Source organism: Simochromis diagramma, unplaced genomic scaffold (assembly GCF_900408965.1).
Source record: "Simochromis diagramma unplaced genomic scaffold, fSimDia1.1 OVJJ01000463.1, whole genome shotgun sequence".
In the NCBI taxonomy this organism is placed as follows: Eukaryota; Metazoa; Chordata; class Actinopteri; order Cichliformes; family Cichlidae; genus Simochromis; species Simochromis diagramma.
The window spans coordinates 3300928-3326569 of NW_024386941.1; the positions used below are offsets into that span (position 1 = coordinate 3300928).

Below are 25642 nucleotides of genomic sequence, written 5' to 3' on the forward strand. Positions count from 1 at the left end.
AGTATTAGGCGAACCAAAAACACCACTTTTCTCTTGTTTGCCACAAAATCATGTTCATCACAAATATAGGCCTTTGCCCCTAGCAGGATATTTTCCATTTTATTGCTTTCTCCTTGTTAGCACTGTGGTAATTTAATATGGAGCGGACAGCAGGAACAGGAGGAAACGCCAAGTTCAATGGCACCAGCTCAGCTCAAGTCTTCCAGATGCCAACTTCTCTATACATTGTCTGAGAGACAAACTACACAGTACCTTGTTTCCAGGGGGATGTTGCTGTTAAGTAGCCAGTTGTCCTGTGCACTGCCAGAGTCTTGACCACTGGCGGGACCCTCAGGAGGAACGGAGCTGTCTGTGGGCGCAGGACTTGGGTTGCTCCGTGGTGTGTAGTTGCTCCTATTCAAGGAGTTAATAGAGGCTGCATGGTGCTGATGATTGGGCGAGTGGGAGTGGGAGAGTGGTAGAGGAGGCGTCCGCAGCCGAGAGTGATTTTGAAAGGCTCCGTCTGAAAGAAAAAAAAAAAAAACAGAAAAGAAATAAAACATGGAACAGATATTTTAAAAGAATAAAAATTCGACTCATTTACTGTTTGCTTTCAGGCACTTTTGGGTTACCTTTGAAAGCACCATCAAAGACAGCCAGATTCAGTTTGCTTGCCAGCATAGCAAGAATATGGCAGCTCCTTTGAGGATGCACATTCCAAAAGGTTTGTGAAAGCAAGCTCATGTGTGTAAACTAACTGGTTAAGACAAATCCAAAGCTTATTTCACGCCTTATGGTGTTATTTCAACCCAGTCAGGAACAATATTCTGACTGATGAATGATTAGACATAGCTTCGGTAGCACATACACTCACCAGTCACTTTATTAGGTCCAACTGTTCAACTGCTTGTTAATGCAAAAATCAGCCAATCACATAGGACCGTGTTTAGGCATGTAGACGTGCACAAAAGTGCTAAAGTTCAAACTGAGCATCAGCATGGGGAAGAAAGCTCATGGCATCATTGTTGATGCTAAACAGGCTGGTCTTTCAGAAACTGATGATCTGCTGGGATTCCCAAACAACCATTACTAGGGTTCACAGAGTGTAGTCTGAAAACTACACAATGCCCAGAGGCATAGTTGATGCCAGAGGTCAGAGGAGAATGGCCAGACTGATAAGCAAGCAGAATAAACTATAATACCAACTGTTACAACCAAGATATGCAGAAGAGCATTTCTGTGCACACAGCGCATCAACCCTTGAAGCAGATGGGCTACAGCAGCAGAAGACCACTGATGTCAGCTAAGAACAGACAACTGAAGTTCACACTGAAGTACATTAGGCTATTCTACAGTGGCAGAGTCAGAGTTTGTGGTAAAAAAAACATCAAAGAATGGATCCATCCTGCCTTGTATCAATGATTCAGGTTTCTGCTTGTGGTGTAATGGCGTATAAGATATTTTCTTGGCACACTTCAGGCCCCTCAGTACCAATTGGACATAATTTAAATGCCACCTGTCTTTTGATGGCTGCTTCCAGCAAGGTAATGTTGCATGTCACAAAGCTCAAATCATCTCAAACAGGTTTCATAAACATGACAATTAGTTAATTGTACTCAAACGGCCTCCAGAGTGACCAGATCTTAATCCAATAGAGCACCTTTGGGATGTGGTGAGATGAGAGACTCACATCAAGGAAATCTGCAGCAAGTGTGTGATGATGAATATGAGCCATAATCTCTGAGAAAAATGTTTCCAGTATGTTGATGAATCCATGAAGAGTTAGGGCAGTTTTGAAGGAACTTGGTAGTACCAGGAACCTGGACTTATCAAGCTATACATCACAAACTGACCAGTGAGTATAAATTAATACCAAAACGACTAAGTTTTTCACCTTTTCACTAACCAACAAAAAAACGCAGTTAAAAAAGTCCTACTTCTGCTCATTATTTCTCTAACTGACCTCTATCAGAGTGTTCTCTCTACCTCCCACAGAGACCTGTGACAGTTTACTCAGATCAGACACTGACTCCTGTGTAAACAGATTAGCCGGCCTCTTCCTGAAACACACCAATTTACTGGGCTTTTCTGAATTTGCATTTAGCGTTTTTTTGAGCATGCACAGTTTTTTTAAAATAAACAATACTTTGTTTGCCTCCAAACTTCAATCCCGTCACTGCCGCAGCTTAAGTGAAACACATTCATGATTTGATCCAGATTTAATCAACCAGATTAAGAGTGACTCCACTGGTTATGTACCATTTCAAAGCTTTTAGCAGCAAAATTTGCTGATTTTTCTTTTCTTTTTTTTTAACCAACTCTATTGTCACTTTTTAAAGAGGATTTAAAACTATTAGATATGAAGTCTAGAAGGAGAAATTGTACCCTGTGGTTTTATATTCACTATTTGATAGTGTGCAATTCATGAGATAGAGGACCAATGTCTGTGTGCACTCTGTATCCATTTATTTCCACATCTGCTAAGCCATTCATCAATCAATGAACTCCCGGCTTTACACAGAGTGGCTTTTCTTTATAGCAGTAAGCCTCCTTTATTTCACAGATATCCACAACACTAAATTGCCAATTTACAGCAGAGAGAGCAGAATACAGACACACACAAAGCTTATTTTGTATAATCAGCTCCTTCATTAAAGCGATACCTACTCATGCCAGTCAAGAAGCTTAGAGTCATTTCAGATATTTTTAGGGTCAGGAACATGAAGCTCTGATATCAACATGTGTCAATCAAAGCAGGCACAATAAGAACTTTTAAGGTGCACACTGGGTATTCAGAAAACATTATTATTAAGCTTCAATGCTTAGGTCTAGTCTGCAAAGTGGGTATAAAGTCCTTTGTGTTCAGAGGTGGCATGCTAAATAATGGCTCAGCAAAAGAAATCAACACAAAAGCAAGCCTGTTTCTTTTCAGGATTTAAACAAGCTGTTGCTTTACAAGGCACTCGGTAATTTTATACACAGTTTCATATTGTTTCAGTCTAGTGTTTCTGTTTCTTTACGTTCCATTAACTATCACCAAAAAAAGAGAAAACATTTTAATTTTCACCTGGCTCAATGCCACGTAATCTACATATTTTCTAATGTAAAAGAACCACTGAAAGAAGCAATTGCTATATGATGCATTTGCTGCACTGACAGATGGTCGGCTACTAAGTTCTCCACTTCTGCACAATGTTGCCTCTGTGCTTAGTCGAGACAGTGAAAGAGAAGCACACCATAGTCGTTATCAGCAGTGGACTAGTGTGAGGTAAAGCCACACGGTTGTTGATGATCTCCTTCCTGCTCAGTAATGTAACTGATTCCCTAAAGCCATTAATAAGGATATGCTAATTAGTTACAGGGACACCACAGATACTCTGAGAAATATATCACAAGGACAAATGCATCGCTGCTCTGGAATGCATTTACTTTTAGGTAAACAAATACTTTACTTCCTACTGTATGACCATCAAGTAAATGTAGGGCAACAAGTAATTAATTCCTCTAACATATTTTTGTTCCACCTGGGGACCATAGAAACAGTCCCCAGTGTTATAGCAAGGCTCTTAAGAGCTTTGCTATAACATAAAAAATTACCACGAAAATAAATTGGTGCACATCAATATATCATAAACTTAATATAAGTATAAATTAATACAAGTATGCAGAATGCGCTTGGAGTGTATAGTTAGGACTACTGCCTCTTTTGTTCACTCTGTTTAAAGACCACAGGAGGAACATATTTGAAATATACTTTCTGAAGTCTGAGCTACTCTGATATTTAGATTTAAATTTACATTTTAAACCTTAATGTATCAACAGTTTTAAAACTGATGGAAAATAATTCTGGTTGGGTATTCCACCTTTGACCTTCCCTTTGGACACTGTAACACAGAAAAGCCATCTCTAAATTCAAGACAGCAGTTGCAAAAAATCAGCGACTGAAAATCTTCTGCAGCCTTTAATCAAACCTTTGATCATCATATGCCCCCTAAAACAATTTCCTTTATTGTGTTTTCACTGATTCATTCCCTTCTGATGAGCTGCTGCCTGCTGAGACCGATTCTTCATCGTAGCTCTTCTTCTAGCACCTGGCAGCCACTGCTCTGCTTTAGCTGTTTGCTAACTATTAATGAGTTATACGTTCAGGATTGAATATAGGTCTGAAAGAACATGTAAATTTCTAACTTTAATTTTTCTATTTCTTTTTAAAATGCACATATGTAAAGGCAATTTCCTTCTAAAGTAAAATTACAAAGCTGAAAATGTTTTTTGTTTTTTAACTCAAGTCTGTACTTTATGGCCCAGTAGGGGGTCAAGGTCCACACGTTTGACAATCTAAAAATCAGTTTTGCAGTACAACCAAAATTATATGCACTACAATGTTTTTATGAACCTCGGAGAACCCTGAAAGCTGCAAATTACAAAAGATAATTTAGCATGCACAGTCCACTCCAACTGTTTTATTGGCTTTTTGAGAAGTTTTCCCAAACCTGCCAACCTGTTTATATATAAGCAATTCCCAGCACGCTGCACAGTAGAACAGATTATAATAAAGAGAAAGATAAATGCTCGTCGCACCTGGCTCAACAGCCCGGCAGAAAGTCATTCTTATTTTTCTGAAAAGAAACAGAAAGACAAGAAACGCGTCTGAGACCAAGCACAGTGAAACATGACCCCCACAGATGTGGTGATTCAGCAACAATTATTCACTACTATCCAAAGGATGCAAGAAAATAAATGGTTTTCTATTGAACTGCTTTGCACAACAAAATTGGCACAAAAGAAGATTCATTTGTTATCAGAGAGTCAGAGAAGGACTTTGTTACCATAGCCAAACTTTCACAGGACATTCAGAACAGAAGCCTAAAGATACCCATTCAGTCTGGGAATGTGGCATATTCATTTTTCTTTCTAACAGATGTATGCACTGGTTAAGGCCTCCTGATGCTTTTCTAGACAAGTAATTAAGGCAAATCCACTTCATTAGCTACGACCTCACCCTGCACTCTGAGAAATAAGAGAGATGTCTAATGGTGGAATGTTATAATTACTGGGAGACTGCTGTCCCATTTGTAGAAAAATAGTGACACAAAACTCAGGGAAAGATTAAATAAAAATTAATGGTTAATGTTCCACAAACAAGTAAAATTAAAAAAACCAAAAAACTAAAAGAATACAAAATAATTCAAACTCCTTGTAATATTTCTACTAATGCAAAGTTACGATTTTTACTTAAGGATTAGAAATCTTGGTTATTGAGAAGTCCTGGGTATGTTCATTTACTCATGAGCTACTGTATTGAGCTTGTTAATGAAATACTCAGAGTGTATGCAGTAGCCAAACTTTGAATTTTACTCTCGACAACAACAACAACAATAAAATCGACAACCAGTCACAGCAGAGCATCCCTTCATCTGGTCCAATTTAGCACTAAATGAGCCAACAAACCAATAAAAGCAGACTGGGATTTTTGGGTTGGCTGCCTTGGCATTTGAGACGGAAAATAGGTGTTTCTGTGATGAGAAAATTCTGTGCTATGTAAACCTTATATGGCACTAAAATAAAAGTATTAACTTATACGTTATATAGCATTATATCAGCTCTTTATTTCAGTGGATACAGTGGATATATATAATAGACTGAATCAATATAATACCAGATATTGAGCTTGCAGTGTGTGTCATTTGCCACATTCGGCAAATCACATACAGAGGCCAGGTTCTCAATTTACCACTCGGTATAAAGACCTGGGTTGCGGGATGTTGTATTTCTGAACAAGGACAGTGGATGAAATCTATGGCAGTGATGGTCACACCTGATGAAATAAAGTGATATGACATGCTCCAAACACCCGATCAACGCATTGAGGTGTGAGCTATTCGATACAGAATTAATCAAAAGCTATCAAGCGCCCAGATAAATCATTAAATCTTGCTTACTGCTACATCCCCTATGGCTAATCACAGGAGCAAAATTTCCAGTTGAGTACCATTTGTCTATAAAAATACAAATAGAATTTGTCACGAAGGCAGTGAAGCTGCACACTCTACTGACTCTCAGAGGCTGGTTCTCTCTGCTGGACTTGCTTTTTCTTATGACATTAGAGAAGTCTGAATGGAAGATACATGAGGGAATTTCAGCTGTCTTTGCTGGACCCATTTGAGAGGTAACAGGTGCCGAGAACAACGTGATGTGTTTAGCGCTCAGTCCTCCACTCGCTCTCTATGGAAAAATAGGGAAAAAACATATTGAATTGTGACTATAATTTCACCTTCATCACCGAGGTAGAAAAATGTTGATATTTTAGAAATATAAGATCCCCAAACAAGCTTTTACAAAGGAGGTAAGTAAGTAGAAAAGACTTGATGGAAGTAAATATATTTATCCAAAAAAATACATGTGGTTGTTTTTAATAACACAACAAAAAAATATATTAATAACATAATCCAGAAAAATCTAGTTTTACAGCAATTTAATCTATAAGGATTTTCTTGCAAATGCTTCTCTCACCCTGAGATCTAATGGATTTTCTGTCATTCCCTGAGCTGCCTTAGAAAGAACAAGACAAGTGTTTATGTATGCTCTGTTCTGTGTGTCACTCTGCTGCAAATCCATCAAGAGGTTGGAGATTTTGTTAGATGGCACAGATGGTCTCCAATCATCATGCAATGGAAGTAATGCATCTCACTTTATGTCAATGAAAAGAAGATATGTAGGTATGCAAAATGCATTATCCATAGTCCCTGCACGCTGACGGACAGCAAGTTGAATGGAACTGGACAAATTGTCTGTTGACTCTAGTTCATTGATAACTTGAAGCTATTACTAAGAGAAACCAATTTCTTTTTATATGTCAGTAAAAAAAAAAATCAGATCCTCAGAAAAACAGGGGCAAAGCATGGCAGTGCCATGTGCAGCTCATTAAATTATTATTTAGGCTCAGATAGTTTTATTCCTCACGGTGTCTGTGGCTAAATTACTTTCTGGTGTGACCTCTTTTAACCACATTTCTCCGTCCTTGCAGACGCAGCGGGATGATTAAGCAGTTCAAATGAAGACTTATTTGAATTCACACACAGCTATGTCCCCGGGCCTTCTGTCCGGCTCAGCATTCCTGCTTGGTCAGCTGTGCGGTGGTGGTGGTGTGCTGGCCCTTTCACCAGGGAGCCCGGCTGCGCTGAAAGCTAACACTGACCGACCCCATGCTGTTTTGCATTAAGAGATGCTAATGCTGGGAGTTTGCAGTGTCTCAGATCTTGTGGCTCAGTGTGGCAGCGGGATCTCACTGGCAGTCTCCTCGGGAAGAAGCCCCTCAGAGAAAGCTGAGGGCCACAGTGAAACACATGCTTCATAAAAGAACTGCAGGCTTCAGCGAGCAGCCTCATCAGCCTTAGAGAAACTATTGCTCAGTGTTCCTCTAGATAAAAGCAGGACTACCCCCACCCCACAGGAAAAAAAAAGGGAAATAAATAAACACTGCTGCCTTGAAAGCTACTAATGTGAATAATGATATGCTGCTGAGAGTGTTTACTTGTTCAAAATCTAGCAGAACATTTTAAGTCCTGTATGGGGGCTCAAAGACGACCTTGAGCAAATGTAATTTTAAGCGATAAAAAAACCACCTGTTTTCTAGAGCAACAGATATACTGTGAGACAATTATTTTGGCATGCAAATTGTCTGTGGTTCTTTGCTGCCAATAATAACGTTATTTCTTTTTATTTATTTATTTGCTACAGTCTGTTAACCCTGACTTTGAATTTTTCTTCTACAACTGACCTGCATTAAAAAAAAAAGATCTGATTTGATATTCCAGTCATTTTTGCCATGGTGGCTTTTAAATTACCTTTTTTTTTGCTCATGCAATTCTCACTGAAACCTGAGATGCATGCCAAATTCACATTTACATTTAGTAACATGAAACCTTTTTTATTCATATAAAGAGAATAAAACAGAAAACATTTGAATTATTTTTCCAGATGTTTAATTAAACAAATATAGAAATGTGTAATCTGGTTAATTATATTGGCTATGTCATTTTGTGTATACAACACTCATGCACGCTCAATGGCAGATACATTTATGTAGCTCATGATAACATTGCCACTAATTATTTGACACAAACTACACAGACAGTTCTCCAAATTTGAATTTTAAAAGAAAATCTGCAAGACTATAGAATGACTGAAGAGACAGGCATCAAACAAGCTTACATAACTCATTAGGTGGTTTAAGTTAGCTGAAGAACGAAGGCTATTTCCTCTTATATAACTGTATGTCGCTTCTTACTGTCAAACATTGTGTAGAACTAAATAATAACATTCATTAATGAAGAATCTCAAGCAAAGCCCATTTTGCCAAGCACTAAGCAATATTTCCAAGTTTCTCAGAACAGACAAGCATGGAAATATTAAGAGCTCTGGTGTACTGTTATATGAAATTGTATATGAAAGGCACATAGAAACTTGCTCTACTTTGCAGTTTAACAATCAGTCCTACAAAACCTGAGATGACCAAAGCTACTGGTGGGGGACATTCCTCATCGGTAGTCTCCAACCCCTTACTGACAGCCAGAGGCCAACCTAAACGATGTACCTATGCAAATCAGTGTCATTGTTATGAGACAAATCTGCTGCTTTAAAGGCCATTCCCCCCACCCATGTCCCCTTCAGCACAGTCATGTCACTGTTGGGTGACCAGCAAGTTGCTACTGAGGAATTAGTGTTGAGATTTGCGATGGGATTAATAGCTCCTTCTCCGGGCGTTCTAAACAGGCAGCTGGGGTAGTTTGGAGCTCAGTGAGCTAACCCTTTAGTATTTGATTTGTAAGATTGATCAGATATTTCGATTTTTTGAATTTTCCTTTGGGTTTACTCCACCAGTAACAGATGTACAGTAGCTGAAAGACATCAACATTAAAACAACTCTAAAGCATCTTATTTAGCATGCAGATGTGAGTGATAAGTTTCATAATGTTTCATAAACACAAAGAAATAACTTTTTATACTGAAAATGAAGGTCTAAGCAACCAGTGAATATGCAAAAGTCTCTGAATTTGTAGCAATCAGAATAGTACAATGCAGCAACAAACAAATAATATATGACCATAATTTCAGCCTCTAGACCAGCCAAATTACATTTACCTGCACACACAACTCATGCAAATAAAAAAGATATATCATTATAACTGAAAGTTAACTACTGATAGTGTGAATAATATAGTCTGACTGCTGCTTGGTAAACACACTGTAAATATTTTACACTCACTACATTTTTGTCATCTCCTAACACCATGTGAGTCTGTCAGTCTGAGTGAGTGTTAAGTTAACAGCAGGAGACATTGCGTTTCATGAGGAATAATTAGCTGACATTTATTAATAAGAAATCATGTTGGGACTCTTTAGACTCAATCTAGCTCAAAAACCATGTTTTGCTATGCTATATAAATAAAAAAAAATGACAGTGTTTATTTTAAAACTGTTTTAACATAACTTCAGACCACTCAGACTTCAGAGATCTATTAGGATACGGCAAGGACTACATTTCAGTACTTCAGTACTGTCTCAGTACTGTCTTTTTTGTATTTCTTGTCTGAGGTGTGGAGGTTGCATGCAGCTGCTTTTGAGGGATTTTTAGATGGATACTCTCACCATCAAACATTGAAATTGAAGAGAAATATCTGTGACAAATATCTCCTGCTGAACCAAAATCGTCCATCTCTTTGTGTGAGGCTCTGAACTTTGCAGACCTTGCTTCAGAGAGTGCTGTGCATTTCCTGAGGCTACATATCGACTCAAAAGTTTCTACTCTCTCTCATGGTGCTCAGAAAAAAGGGACATTTTCTTGCCTTTAGCCATCCATATGACCTATAACACAACATATCCAGGAGCAGGGGAAGGCTAACCTCCACAAAGCAACAGTAGTTTGAAAACCAACTCACCATCAGCAGTAGCGGTAGCAGGAGCATACAGGTTCCCTGAGCCAGTTTTAACTAAGAATGAATTGGGGCCAAACTCATCCTCAGAGTCAGAGTCCTGGGCTGGCTGAGCCGCACAGTTACCTAGCAACCCTCCCTGGCTCTCATTGGCTGCAATGGAAGGGGGAGGGTAATGGAGCTGCTCAACAGGGGAGGAGGAGGCGGATGAACAATGCAGCGGAGGACCTGTGGACCACAAACAGAGACAACACATGGGGGGGAAATGAAACACACCCAAACACAGGCAACATCACACAGAAGCAGAACACACACACACACACACACACATGCAAGACTTAACTCTGACACTTCAAAAACAAACAGGGACACATCTGCCTTTGTCTCCGCCACCTCATCCCAGCTGGGAAGAACAATACAAACAGCTGAAATGACTTTGAGATAGAATAGAAAAGGCAAATGCCTGGCACTGGTTTAGAGAAACAAAAACAACAAAACACCTTTTTGGGATGTTTAATGCAAAAAAGGGGGGATAATTACAGGTTACAATGCACAAATCCAAAAGCAAAGGGAAAAAAAATAAAAAGAGGAAAACAGAGGTGACGTGTTAGGGTGTATGGAAACATTACAGCACAGCAAATATGCATCCCATCAGGAGCCTGTCAAATTACTATGAATCTAAAAACTCCTCAAATTCTAAACAACCTCTCTTCACATCCGTTATCTAGCATAACTGCCATTCTCCAAACTACAAAAGTTACACTGAGAGATAAATGATTAGAGATCAAATTTACGCACTGTGCAGCAAGCATATGAATATGTCCCTCATTCTGGTGACTGTTAATACCCCCTCCTGTGGAAATATATAAAACCCCTGCCAGTCAAGAAATGAATCCAACCTGAACCAATTCTTCCTTTTTCGTATGTACACTGTGTCCATCTTAGCTTTTCTGCTTGTCAGTAATATAAAAAATAAAACAGCATAGTTGTCAGAGAGGTCAATTGCCTTTAAAGCATGAGTCATCTCGTTATATTTCAATATATTTCCATAACTCTTACATCTGAATATGGTACAGTTTTGTCTGTTAAGCCTTATTGGCTCCAATCACATGCTGTCAGGGAATGTTAAATCTCCACAAAGACCTCCTATTAATGTGTAATTAACTTTTGATGGAACTCTGCAGTGCGCTGAAAATAACACTGCTTAAGTAACATGACTACAGCGCACAAAAACCATCAGTTTGGCGCTCTCCCCATTTTTCCATCAGTCCTACTGTCTTGATGTTGAAATTCCAGCTGACCTGATTGTCATTTATCAGGAGAGATATTTTTCGTCTATGTCTGTAATGATCCCTGAAGAGTATTAAAACACGACTCACTGACTCGCATCTAATTAGGAAACAATTAGTGATATTAACATATCAGCCACAGCCCTACACAAGCAGTAAACGTCCACTGCTTCAGAGAGTCACAGTTTGTGCTTTACACACACTTCACACCAGACACTTCATTTTTTTTCTCAACTCTCTAATGCCGGTTCAGTAATGGGTGCTGAGGCATAGTGGTCCTGCTGTGGGTTAATGGCCAAGACACTGCTGTGATTGAATGTGCAGGAATGTATAACGGCGAGAGGAAAAGCTGTAGCAAAGAGCATTATCACGGCTGATTCAACGGGATTCATCTAAGACATGTATTAGTATCAAAAAACAACTCTGTGCTGCTAAATCAAGTACCACTTGACAAGCTACTACCTGACGCTATTTAAGACCAACCGTAGGATTGAAATGCTTGACGGAAAATACAAAGATGAGCTGCACAAGGGTCTTGGACTGAATATTACTGCATTTTCCTCTAAGAGAGAATTCATCACTGAGACCAGAAAAGATTAAAGTCCTCTAAACATGGTCAAAGTCATAACGTAAATGAGGTCAAGGTAGTCATGTTCAGAAGCCATTACTCTTGCACACAAAGGTTCTACTGTCTCACTGCATTTAATTAATACTGCCTTACCCACACCACATCCACCTGAAGCCAGACACAAGGCCTCTGCAGACAGAAAGCCACAGCTTGAGATGGCCAGAGAAGTTTCTCTGGCTGCCAGAGTTGATTGCTTTTGCCTTCGCTCACTATATTACAGCAGCAAAAGGGAACCTTTACTTAGGACCCCTTGGACCATGCCCAACTGCTGTAGCTTCTGACAGCTTCAGGAAGTGCCTTTTACTGCCTAGTTTGTCCCAACTGCTAAAACAGATGACCACCCACTGCATTTAAGGTCTTAATCTACTCATTAGCAAGCCAATTACAAGAACAGGCAAATAAGTGTAATCTGTAGGTAAGGAAATCTGCTAAATACATTGTTGCTTTTAGTGCTTGCTCCCTATATAACTGCTGACAAAATGTATTTCAATAGATTTGGGTTGTTCTAAACTAAAGGAACCTACTAATAATGTAACATTCTTGCATTAAATGCATGTGACCCCCTCTGTAAACAAACATTCTAAAACCTTTTACTTTCAGTATCATTCAATTATATTCATTTTAATAACACTATTATTAAAAATGCTCAGATGTGTCAGAATAAAGTGTGAAAACAGAATCGAATGAACGGCTAATTATTTAAAATGATAATCTGACAAACACAACAGGTAAGGCTGAAACAGAGGAAGCAACAACACTACACAAGCGTAATGCTACATCACTTGGTGGATATGGGTGGATATAGAATATAGGTTTCATATGAATAAAATGATGAAACTGGTTCTACTAGATGTTTCTTCCTCTTAAAAAGGATTTTTGTCTTCCCACTGTCTCCAACTGCTTGCTCATAGGGGCTGTGTGATTATCGAGGTTTCTTTCTTATATTGTAGGGTCTTTAACTTACAATAAAAGCACCTTAAGGTGACTGTTGTTGTGATTTGGTGCTATGTAAATGAAACTGTATTGAACTGAACTGAATTCAATTGTTAAACTGTTTAAGAAATTCACAAATCAACAAAAAAGAAGTTCGCATCTTCAGCGGCAGAGCTCCATGTCCATGCTCCATGAGTGGTGACATCACATCTGCACTCTGCCGCTATTCTGGGCTAAATCTAAATTTTTTACAGTAACTGACGAGTGCAGAGCGAGGGGGTTTCCAAATGGGCAAGGCAAGTTTGTGAACAGTAGAAAAAAAATATAGAAAAGAAAATCAAGAAAAGTTTTTTTTTTTTTTTAGCTGTTTTAGGATTTTTCATTTGCTTCATCACTAGTGCTCTGGCTGCACTAGTTAAAATTCCATTACACAGATCTTTGGGATCTGTGTAATGGAATTTTGTCAAGATGATGCTGTGCTTATCTGACTTACTTTCTATTTTTATTTAATTAGTTTATGCAAAATTTCTTTTTACCAATTTTCACCTTTACCTTTCTTAAACACTGTTTTACACTGCCTTTTTCAATCGTTCTAGAGTTGGAAACTGTTACAGAATCTACCGTATACTGGTTCACAAATCCCTATAATAGCATCTCACCCTGCATTAAGCTTTAAGCTGTTTTTACACATGTGCTGCAGCCGTGAACTTCTCTACACCGGAGGTCCAAAGGAGAATGTAAATGTCTGAAACAGTAAGACGGGAAATTAGCCAGTCTTCAACTTGTCAGCTACCTAATACACCTACCTAAGTCCATGTGATGTCTGATTGCACTGATGTACAAATAGTGCAGCTAATTGTCTGCTGTATTAGCTGCTAGTAAGAGAGTGTGTTGCCTCCCACACATTCTATCCAGGAAGCTTCCTCATCCAAAAAATAAATAAATAAATAAATACAAATAAATAAATAAGACTACTTCCAGTAGTGCGGACTATCTCCTTCAATGTGCTACATGACAGTTCATGTGTGAAAATGGCTGTAGTGTAATAAATGTCACAAAATGGTGAAAGAAACAGTATTCACAGTGTCACAGGGTAAGGTGACAAACATGTAAGGCATCCAAATTGTGTGTTACTGTGTGTGTGTGTGTGTGTGTGTTACTGTGTGTGTGTGTGCGTGTGTGTGAGAGAGAGAGACAGACAGAAATAAACACTATAAAAAAAACACCAGGATAACCAATTTAAAATTACAGAAATAAAAAGCTGGAAAACTGATCATTTATTATTTAGCAATAATCAGCTATGTGCTATGTCACTCAAACCAACAGCAACATAAAAAGCATTTGTAGCCACACTTTCTGCTCCAGATCTGTTTGTATATTATGCCTCTGATTATTATGTGAGTTCAGAAGTGACTACAGACAAGCAAAGGCATTACCAAACGTATTTAAGAACTACAACTATTATGTGTACAGACTGTAATGCACATTTTGGCCTTGAGAAGCTACGAAACTAATCAGAATGATTACATTTGTGCATGAATGAGAAGCAGAATCAGTACAAACAAAAAAAGAAAATTTATGTTTAAAAATTCCTTTATTTGAGGAGGCTTCACATGCTAAGAGAGAGGAAATGAAATCAGGTAAACAAAGAATGTAATTTAGAGGGAGGATGTAATCAAGTGAAAAGAAAGTCGAATAAGAAGAATCAACAGAGTCCTGATATTCAAACCTGTTTTCTCTCCAAACTTAACTAATCTTTCTTATTTTACCACCGACTGATATAAAAGTCGGAAGTTATACATAGAAAATAAGACATATTCATGGAGATAAAATGTGCCATTCTTCAGCTACGCAACATGATAAACCAGGTCTATGACTGCTTTTGTTAAATAAGCCACCACACAGAGGAAGGCTGGAGCAGATGAGTGACTCCATGATGAATGGAGTCACTCGTCTGAATTATGTTTACTTAAAAACTGCAGCTAAGGGCACTAAGCATATAGGACACAGAAGTATGACTCAGAGTCTCAGAGGAGACTGAGTGTCATCATCACATAGCTATTCTCTTTGTAAAATGCACATTGTGTTGAACAATGGTGGTCATATAAGACTGTAGTAAAGGCAGAATCATTTATTGTAATGCTAATCGTAATTTAATTTAATCACAGCATTGTACAATGATAATATTGCAACCCCGCCCCCAACCCAAAAAGGTCCAAAAAGCAAAAAAAAAAAAAAAAAAAAAAAAAATAGACAAATAGACAAAAAAGAACAAACAAGTAATATTATGTGTCAACAAATTGGCTTGGACGGTTGTGTGGTACCATTTGAACAGGAGTATGTGAAAGGTTGGCAGGTTGTCATTGGCAGATCAGTAAAATGTTATGTAATTTGCTCCTGGCACCAATTTTGTCATCCAGTGTAGGTGGAGTAGGATTCACTCCAAGATGTTATGCCATGAATAAAGCTTTTGTCATATTTTCGGCTGCTGAATTTTATCGTCAGCCATCATCAGCGGGCCTGATCGTGAATATTCTGATTTTCCCTGCTGCTGTAAGTATTCCAACTGTGTTTAAACGTGGAGGTCAAATGGAAATGGACAGCTCTATTTTTTCCTGTGTGCACATACATGCAAAGTGCTCGTCTCTACACCACAGTGGTTTTGTTCCTTGTCTGCACCTACTTGGCATTTTGCACCAATCTGCTGATGGTGGTGTAGGACCTAATCAGAAACATGCAATGGGTGCAGCACAAAGGCTCTGTACTGTTTACATCATTACTTGGTGAAGGAGCACCTTTAAGTTCTCCTCTAAATTTATGTCTAACAAATACGTATGTTTGCCGCTGTGCTCAACTTTAATTGTTCTGTTGCCAATCATCAGTCATCTATGCACAGAGTTTTGTTATTTATTTTGATTTGATTATTATGTGCCAGATTTCGCTTATGAAGGTCCTCCTTTTCTCTTGATTAGCTGTCTTTGGACCCATCTGAAGGCTGCAGGTATGCGTTGCTTCTGCAGTGTCTAATTTGAGTGGCATACGGTGAAATGTGATTATGCACACCACCACCGATAGTCTTGATTAAATCTTCCAAAATCAGAAGCAAGCATCTACTTCCGTGTCTACTATAGGAAATCTTTACTTACACTTTATGGAGCAAAAATCTAGTATCTTTGACAGTGTCTCTGCTAAACAAGAGTGGGTAAAAATAAAGGTACTTCAGCAGTATTAAAGCTTTACTTCTAGAAAAAAATGACTCACAAGTGTTCGTGCTTTTCAAACTAAGCTATCAAAACAAATTAATACAACAGTGACTGTTGTGAGTTTGCTGAGAAGCATTAAGGATATATTCTCTTCAAAGGAAAACAGCTGGCTTTATAAATAAGCCTATTATGCCAAACCAAATACAAATAATGGTCTATTAATTGAGTTTTATTTGCCTACAAGGTGCTTTGGCCACCAAGGTGCTTTAATTGGATAGTTAATAGCCTTTAAATTACCTGAGCATCTGCAATTCCCTTTTCAGCTTTCCAAGTTTTCCCCCCCCTCATAACGTCTTGTTGCTTAAAGCCCGAGTGGCCATATTTACTGTTTTAACCATTTAGGATTAAGTTGTCCGGGGAATGTTGTGTGACGCAAGGTCTTTAAGAAGACTGATAAAGAGACGACTCCATTTTTTCTTTTTTTCTACTTGGGTGTTATCAAATGTATTCTCATGAACTATATCACATATTTTACTTTATAATGAATTTCGAGAATATGAAAATGTGGTGTTAATGTTGCCATTGTGTCACTGACAATCTCAGAGATTCAGCATCTTTGTGACTAAATAATGTAAAATCCTGTAATGGTCTCTGCACTGTAGCATGATGAACCTCTGCAACACACTGTCACTCAAGACTTTATCTATTACTAACCACATTCCTTTTATATTAAATTGCATTTTGTCCCGTAAACCTTAATTTGCATATCCTCAAAATGTATCATAGACCACGTTAATTGTTGATATTGCTTAGTAAAAATACAAGCAAAAGCAGGTGGAAATGTTACAAAAGATCAACAAAAAGCAATGTTTAAAAATGTATATAATCTTTTAATGACCATATTATCCGTAATTTTTGCTGAATATAAACATTTTACATTTTCTTCTGACAAATATTTGTGAGGATAAGATCAACGGAAACAACAGATTTTGTAATAAGGCATGTAAAAAGTTATCAGGATTAGATTAGAAGACTACAAGATGTATCTTGAATACTCATGTGTGCTCTGGTAATTTAACTAATCACAGTTCTACAGGCAATACGGCCAACAAGGCAGCTTAATTTTCTCTTGTGCATTATTATTAGAATTCCCAAATTGACATAATTGTGTTCTATGATACTGCTGCAAGCAACAACTAGCCTTTTGATAAAATTAACACTTGAAAAGTGATCTCACTTTAGGAAAAGAAAAAAAGAGAAAGAAAAGAAATGTAAACAAAAGAAAATTTGCAGCTTAAGGGGACAGAGTCATAAAAGTAACTCACCAAAAACAAGCGATAAACCGTATTGTAAACATATGTGGTATATTTTTTTTTTAACTGTGATACTACAAAGATCATCAAGCTACTTTGCAATACTGAAGATTACACAAAACATGTCTGCTGTGTGACAACAAGACTTTGCTTATTGATTTGGTGCAATTCTATGTGACATCAAGTCCTCCTCCTTACCCCAACTCCACAATAGAACCATAGCCTCGCTTGCAGAGGAAGTGGGAAACAAGCTTTTATGAACCAGCATTGAAAAATTGATAAATATCTCTCTGATGGTGCCATTTACCTGTGAGGAATCAATATCATAATAACGAGAGTGAACCAAATGTATGATTGAAAATAAACTGTAAAAACACATAAATGTCTTTTTTCTTTATAGACGGGGCTAACCATTACTGAGAAAATGGAAATTATACTGTCTTGTAATAAAACAGTATGCCCACAGAAGAAACAATTCCATTTAAGACTTTCACCACTACACTTCTATCAGCACTTTAAGCAAAGCATCCATTACTTACAACAACTGTATGCTCTTAAAGAGACAAATGCTGAATTATAAATGGATGAAAAGAATAAATCCAGAAAACAAGAGAAAAAATCTCATCATCGATCATTAATGCAAATATCGTAGTAATAGCAGTAAAATGCTAGAAATAGTGATTTAGATCAAATGGGTAATTTTCATTAGTATATTCACAGGCAATGGGCCTAAGACTAATTTAACATCTTAGGCAGTTTTAATCTATTCATCCGCATGGGGAAGGAGGAGAATCTCTAACTAAGATAAAAAAAAAAAAATCAGCAGCATTAGCAGACAGCAGAAAAGACAGATGCATTCCAGGGTATCACCTAGGAAGATGAACAGGAGGCCAGAGTGTCTTAGATTAGAGATGGCATTTCCTCTCTGGGTTAGAACCACAGACTCTCTCCCCAGTCATCCTCTACCCACATCCCTGCTTGGCTGCTGCCACTCTCTTGCATCCAGTCCACTCTATTTTTCTGTGCTGGAAGGAAAAGAAGAAAACTTGTGTGCCCCGCTATCCAGCTGAAAGACACCATCTGTTCTTACTTTTCTGTGACAAACAGAGAAATGAATCAGACTCGGTATTTAAAACTGAAATCAACTGAGGAGACTTTTTTCTGTTCGAAGAGAAACCCTAAATCCCGCTGAACGGCAAGCTTCAACCTTTTTTGTGTTACCCTTAAGAAATGTTTTGACACCTAGAATAAACGAAGAACACAGTGTGCAGGCCAACTGAACATGCTGAGACAGCTAAGCTGATGCACCGTGTTTTTTGTTGTTGTGTTTTTTAACTGAGCAAACGTTTTCAAGACTCCTTGGTCTTTAGGCCCAATCCCATTTCCCCCCCCCTTTTTTTTTTTACAATTTACTTTGCTGGTCTTTTGAATCAGTGCTACTTCTGAGGCAGTCTGACATTGCTAAATCCCTCCATACAACCCCATTTAAGCATCCCCAGGGTTTTCTTTGTTCTAGGATGAAAAGTAAAGGTTCCAATCTCCTCACCTCTCACTGTTAACGACATCCTGCAGGCCTGTGATGGCTGTTTTCAAGGATCTCCTGGTCGACACAACTGTTCGCAAGTGACACTGTGACAAGACATCTTCTCTAACTGCACAGAAAAAGTGCAGTAAAAATAGGCTTATAAACGCATCACGCCCATTTGGAGAATCCTCAGCAGAGGATTCCAAACTTCAAAGTTGTGCACATGGTAATCTGCTTTAAATGGATGTTTCGCGGCCTCTATCATAGCTCGATCATCAACTGAGCCGACTTAAACCATGGCTGAAAAAACAATACTAATAGTGGATAATTATCAGCTTTTACTTCGTCTGCACAGGCTGCTCCATTCCCTCTTCCATCGCACAAAGAGGCTGGTGAATAAACACAATGGCATGAATAAATAATGATCCCACAATCCTCTTAAGGTCCCCGAATAGTGAGGGGGAAAAAAGACAAAAGTTTACTTTTGGTGTTTGAGAGCAAGCAGAGCCTGAAATTGTAAGCGACTCATTAGGGCTACATGTGGCTTGCCTCGGGCCTTGCTGAACAAAGATAACACCATCCCCATCCTGCCATTCCTCAGTGCATTCTAGGGCTTGCCTAATAAAATTCTAAAGTATACCCTTAAGAAAAAGCTACATTCCTAATAAAAGACAATAAAGAGCTTAAACACAGCCTCAAAAAACTGAAAACCTTTACATCTTCCAAATTTTCTTCTGGAATCCAAACTGTATAATACAGTAAAATTCTTTACTGAGAGGGACACATTTTACATGATTCCACCAGATGTTGTATATAGCCATCGGAGTAACACGCAGGCTTTCATGAAAGAGAGTACACCTCTGTTAAAACTGATATCCTCCTCTCATCATGCTCTCCAGATAGCTTACATAAAAGCCCACTGTTTTTCATTTCAGACACTTTGTCAGTGTTGAAGAATTGATTTGTGTGTGTGTTCAGCTCCCACTGAGTGCAAGACAGTTCAAAAGGCTATCTAAAATACATGCTGTCAAGCGGCTTATGTTTGTAAGTGCTTATATAATTCATAGCATGATAAAAGTTAAGCCACTAAGAGTCAGCAACATGGTCAGTAAGATTAGTTTATACCACAAGAAGTTAAACAAAGAGTAAAGAAATGTGGGCATAAATGTATTTTGAATTTGAAAACAATTTCGACCTTATATAAGTATATTCCAACCATCTAAGTACTTCTTATAATTCATCCAAGTATGTAGTTAACAATACTTGGTTGAATGTCAGTTGCAAGAATATTTTGTGCAGACAGAAAACACCTTTTCTAAGGAACAATTGTTCACAGCAAGGAAAACTATTTTTATTGCAAATTTGGACTTGGACAACAGCACAAACATCATGATTATTTTTAAATAATTCGTCAATCTAGTAGCAAAAAATTATAAAAATTTCCAATATTTTATATATTCTATTGTTGAGCATTGAGTCCTTTGTGTACAATTTTTCGTTTTACGTTTTGACACATTTGTAAGGGTTAAAAAGAATCATTTAAGAATTAAAATAAGACAACATTGAACAGTTTGTTTACCAACAATTATGGTGAATAACTACCAATTACAGACAAATGTTAAATAAGTGCAGTGGACGTCATGAACTTTAAAAAAATGGGCCTTTTTATAAGGGATTGCCTCAAGCAAAACACTGGGAAAAAATGAATTAATTAATAATGAAAAACTGGAGAAAAAGAGGGGGATGGAAGCACAAACTGGTCGACGGTAGAGCCAATCTCGGAAGGGTCCCTGGTGGCCCACAACCATCCAACAGCCTCTACAGTAGAATTCCTGCAATGGGGGATGTGGTCCAGGCCCAGCCGGCAGTGGACTTGCAGCAAGCCAGCGACTGTCAGGCAGCTGTAAGCAGCCATTAATGAACCTTTGGAAGGTTCATTAATGGAAGCATTTTATGACTTTAACGTCTCAGCTTTGTTTTTTGTTTTTTTTTTATTAGTTTTTTTTTGTTTGCTTTTTAGAAACAGGTGAAACACTTAGGGAGACTGAACATACAGTAAAAACAATAATTGCTTTATCCCAGTTATCTTGTTCTCATAATTGTTGGAAGATAAAATCCTAATTGAAAATGAAACTGGATTAATTGCCCAGCCCTAGTATAATGTTACCTCAGTAATGTTACCTTGAGACATTTTAGTTCATATTAAACATACATTCTGTTACATAAAGGATGTTCTGAGCTAAACCGCAGGATAAGAATGGAGTCCAATAAATATTTAATGGATAAATATGAGCCATAAGCCTAATCTTTTTTCAGTCCTTTGTTTACTGCATTCTGGCTGTTACAGGTTGTATTATTATTCATGAAGCTGTCACTTTCTAGAATAAAATGAGACATTTACGGTTCTATCTTACTTCTATACTTTTCTTGGATGTGTACAGTGTGAAGAAAGCAGAACGTCTAGAAGTCTACTATGTGATAAGAAAAGGTACAATAAAGCTTTATTTATCCGAGATTAGGGAATATGTTTGCTACAGCAGTTAATATAATTTAATAATAATAACATCAACAGCACTACGAAAAAGAAAAAGTAGAAGCAAAAAAGTTTTTAAAATGTCAATAAATGTTTAACTGAATTGTGGCAGTAGAGCTGAAACAGTCTGTCAAAGAAAGTCCGCCGTTGCCAGTCCAGTAAACGGTGAACAGTGTGGTCAGTATTATAAATTGGTATTTCTTTTTTTCAGTGACCTCCTCTCGACCACAAATCTTCAAATATGTCCAATTTGTAGCCAATCACAGAGCCAGCTTTCTTGATCAGATTATCCATCTGTTAGTGTCACCAGCTCCGACGCAGTTCCCCCAGCAGACCCCAACAAAGCAGGCTGAGCTCACCACAACAAACTTATAGAAAATCTTTTCCTGCCTCTCACTGTCTTTTAGCAAATGACAAAAGGGGCACACAAGACTTAAAGCTCGACTTAACATTATAACAATGTTAGGAAAATCAAAATATTCTTTTTTGCCCTCACTTTTCCACTTCACTTTTGCAAAAGCGAACGTAATATTATCGCAGCCATGCAACTGTTGTATGCTATAGAGTCACATAACTAGTGTAGCGTATAAATTTTTATAGTGGCTGTTTATCAGGCAGCTGACTGACAGAAGTCAATTTATTTTCTAGTACCTGATTAAGTTGTTCAACTTGACATTTTGAAAACATACTGCCTCAGGTTGCCATCCATACCTAAGCTAAATGGGAAAATGCGTCTGAACTACACTTACACGGAACAAAATGGTAAAGGCGTTACACTTCCAACCTACTGTAAACAACAGACAGAGCTTAGCTAGTAAGAAACCAGTTTAAATCCTCTAAAAGTGCATCTATGCCAGAATTTGGTAATTCACACACTGCAAGACAGACAGATAGACTGCAGCTCTGGTGCGACCTACTGCAGAAGCTGGCAATTCATACAGTTGCGATAAGACTGGCGTTTCCAGTGTGACAGCAGTACTTTTGGGAAACCTCTGAAGGCAGAAGAAAAAAAACTGTAAAGCTTATATCCCAAACTATTTTCTTCAAAATTCACAGGCTGTGAAATTTTCACTGTGCCAAGCTATTTTCAATGAGAGATAAATAATCCAGGAAGAACATGAGCTGTCCAGCGCAATGAGTCTTTATGTGTGTGAAAATAATCTTATATTTAAGCATGCTAATCTTATTTTGAATCAAAATAATTATACTCAAATAATTATACTCACAAAGGACCATCTGAACTCACATCATTCCCGGGTAAGACTTTTAAAAGAAACACAAATTTAATAGACACGTTTCATCCGCATCCACTGAGACTCTTTTGGCTCTTTTCTTGTGTACTTTTATACATATACGATGAAATATGCATGAGAGTTCAATAAAAAAAAACATGATTTGATTTTGCATCTTAAATATAAGAAAGTGTTTTCTACCTTTGGATGATGAAGTGACAGAAACATATTTACATATTCAATTTCCATAGCTGGTGTTTACTGATAAATGTTAGATCAAGTAGGACTAAAAGTTCCATAGCTGAATTTGTGTCGGAGACCATACATATCAGAGGTGACTGCTAATGAGAAAATTCTCAGCATGAACATTTAATTATTTTTTTTATCTGAGACTGGGGCAACAGCACATTATGATCTCTGCTTCCTCAACCTCAATAACAACCCCTAATTGCTTTCGCAACGATAACCGATCATTCAGAGCTATCTGAAATTTTACTGCAAGGCTTCTAGAAAAGAAAAACATAAAAAGCATCAGATACAAGAGATTTGTAGATGTTTTGTTTTAATGGTATGTTACATATTTATATGATAGCACTGAGTAAGAAACTGTATTTAATACAGGATCCTTGAATCTGGACAGTAACTATTACTCATGCACGGAAAAAGATTCAGAATATTGAATCAGTGCATTGCAGCTTATATTCCATTTTAAGAATGACTGTTCTCTGAAAATAACACAAGCATATAAAATAGGACTCTACATTAAATGGATATTGCTAAAAGAGGGACAGAAATTGTAACACTAGGTTTGGATAATCCTCCAAAGAGGAGGGCTCATCCTCCTCCATGTCGTGCTTTGAGGCCCCTGAGTCTCAGTGGTGGGCCCTGATGTGATGTTGGTTTAGACTGTCAGAGGCACTGGCAGGGAGTGGATAAGCAACCCCACAGATAACAGCTCAAAACTGTCCACAAGGGCCTATAAAACCCACCAAATTAGCCTGCAAATGAGCCAGCAAATATCTCTACTAATCCATGATCTGAGGAGAAACTCTGCCAAAAAAGTAAACAAATAAATAAGTTCATAAGAAATACTGGGGGTGGTGGCTGCTGTGAGCTAGGAAACCACTAGTGATTTCTTTGAAGCATCATTTCGCCTGATATTCTGCCGCTGCGATGCCCGTGACCATTTCAGAACAAGCTTCCATGTTGTGCTCGATGTGGTTGCAGTCAAATTACAGATCCCAGCATTACAGCAAAAACTCTCCTCTACAGCAAAGGATCACAGCCTCTATCACAGACGCCAAAAGTCAATGATGCCTCAAAATACCATTGTTTGACAACGATTCTGTTGTGTCTGCAGGAAAACCGATACAGCTAATAAACTACAATAGGACAGTGTAATTGTTCCTAAGGGTATTTGAAAAATAATATTCTATAAATATGTCACTGGTTTCATTGCTGAGCAAAAAAGATATCTGTTAGAGAGAAACAATCACAGTCTGTATCAATAGTTTATCATAGCCTTACTTTTTCTATCTTAATTCTTTTTAATTAGCCAATAAGAACCCACTCTTAAAGTGTTTTCTTACACATATCAGAACATAAGCTTTCCCATAAAACAATTATTTTCATCCCAACAACAACAGCTAAATAGCATGAATAAAAACAAACAAGATGTAAACAAGATCACTGTCTATATATATATATATTTTTAAAAGAAATAAATAAAATATAATATATACAATCAGATAGACTGTTTTTTCTGCCTCCAAAATGTGTCTTTGACTTGCACATATGTGTGTGGGTAAATATGATACTTTCTAGGTTTGTATTCATGATACAAACCTATCAAACAAACAAAAAAATACTCCCGTAATGTTGTAAGCAAGCGCTATGAGTCCAGCCGTGTAATACAGAAAAAACGTGTCCAAATGAAAGGCTGATGTCACTTCACCCCACAGGCTCCAATTTTTTTCAGTTCAAAGTTAAAACACATCTTAAATGTGGAGTGTGCATCAAAGACATTTTCTCATATGATTCAGGGGGGTGTGGCCATTGGCATCTATCTCTAGGCAGAGCGTACATTTGTAATGTGCTTCCTTATTCTCTGTAACCTTTCAAATTATTTCATTTAGATTTTTTCAGCTTCTCACTTCACCAAATCCTGGATTTTACTTTACGTAGGTCAAATTAAAAAACAACCCCCCCCCCCCTAAAAAAAAAAAAACAGCACTGGATTTAACAAAAGAAAGTGGACTATTGTTAGGGCTGCGTCTCTGTAACACATACATTTTACAATCACCCTCAAGTGTAGGTGCTTCTTTATGCAATGGAATTGTGGCTTGGGCACAAGAATAATGACAGTGAATAGAAGCGAACAAAAGGCCTTTCAATGCGTGGATACAGGGGACAGGTTGATGTACTCCCCGCTCAAGTTCAAAACTGTGAGAGATTTGCTTTTCAAAGCTCCTCAGCCTTTTGGGGCTGTGACGTTTCTACGAGGAACACCTGTCCCTCACACTCAGTCATGCTATGTTCAAAGATTCAGTAACTGAGTATAGCCCTGGAGCTCTTAACCTCAATCTTTCAACAGTTCAAGGTTTCTTCAGTCTTGAACCCTTCAACATGCATCTAAAACCAGGTAGCAAGGGAACAAAATCATTGTCACCAAGGAGTTGGAGAATACTGTGTGAGTTTTGTTTCACAGTTTTTTATAACACTTACTAACACTAACTATGACTGCATGTATGGATCATCAGTGGATGTCAGTAACAACATCTAAAGCAGACCAAAAAGAACATCTCGGTAGCAAAAACATCATAAGAATGCAGGAGCAGAGTGAATCTAGATAACAGACTGACCACATTTTATCTGCCAACTCACCATCAATAAATGCTGCACTTACCCAAGCTAAACGCATGATCAGCTCAGCAGATTATGTGCTTTGAAGGTATAAATGCTGATCACTGACTCATGTTATAATCAGAATAAAAAAAAGAAAAGACTTAAAAAACACGACCACCGCTCATATTCAGGCCTTATTTTTGCATGCTACCTCAAATCACTAGTTTG

At 37.8% G+C, this 25642-nt stretch overlaps 1 protein-coding gene across 15 annotated transcripts in view; it reads right to left on the minus strand.

Annotated features, from left to right (window-relative positions):
• Window positions 1–25642, minus strand: part of tenm4 (teneurin transmembrane protein 4) — a 145748-nt gene that overhangs the window by 80009 nt on the left and 40097 nt on the right. For 13 of the 15 annotated variants that reach the window (XM_040037452.1, XM_040037450.1, XM_040037449.1 and 10 more), the window contains exons 4-5: window positions 9921–10142; window positions 253–502 (exon numbers count right to left, since the gene is read on the minus strand). In XM_040037452.1, coding sequence (XP_039893386.1) covers window positions 253–502; window positions 9921–10142 — 472 coding nt within the window. The remainder of the gene's footprint in view (window positions 1–252; window positions 503–9920; window positions 10143–25642) is intronic. The other 2 variants (XM_040037457.1, XM_040037458.1) reach the window with 1 other exon arrangement.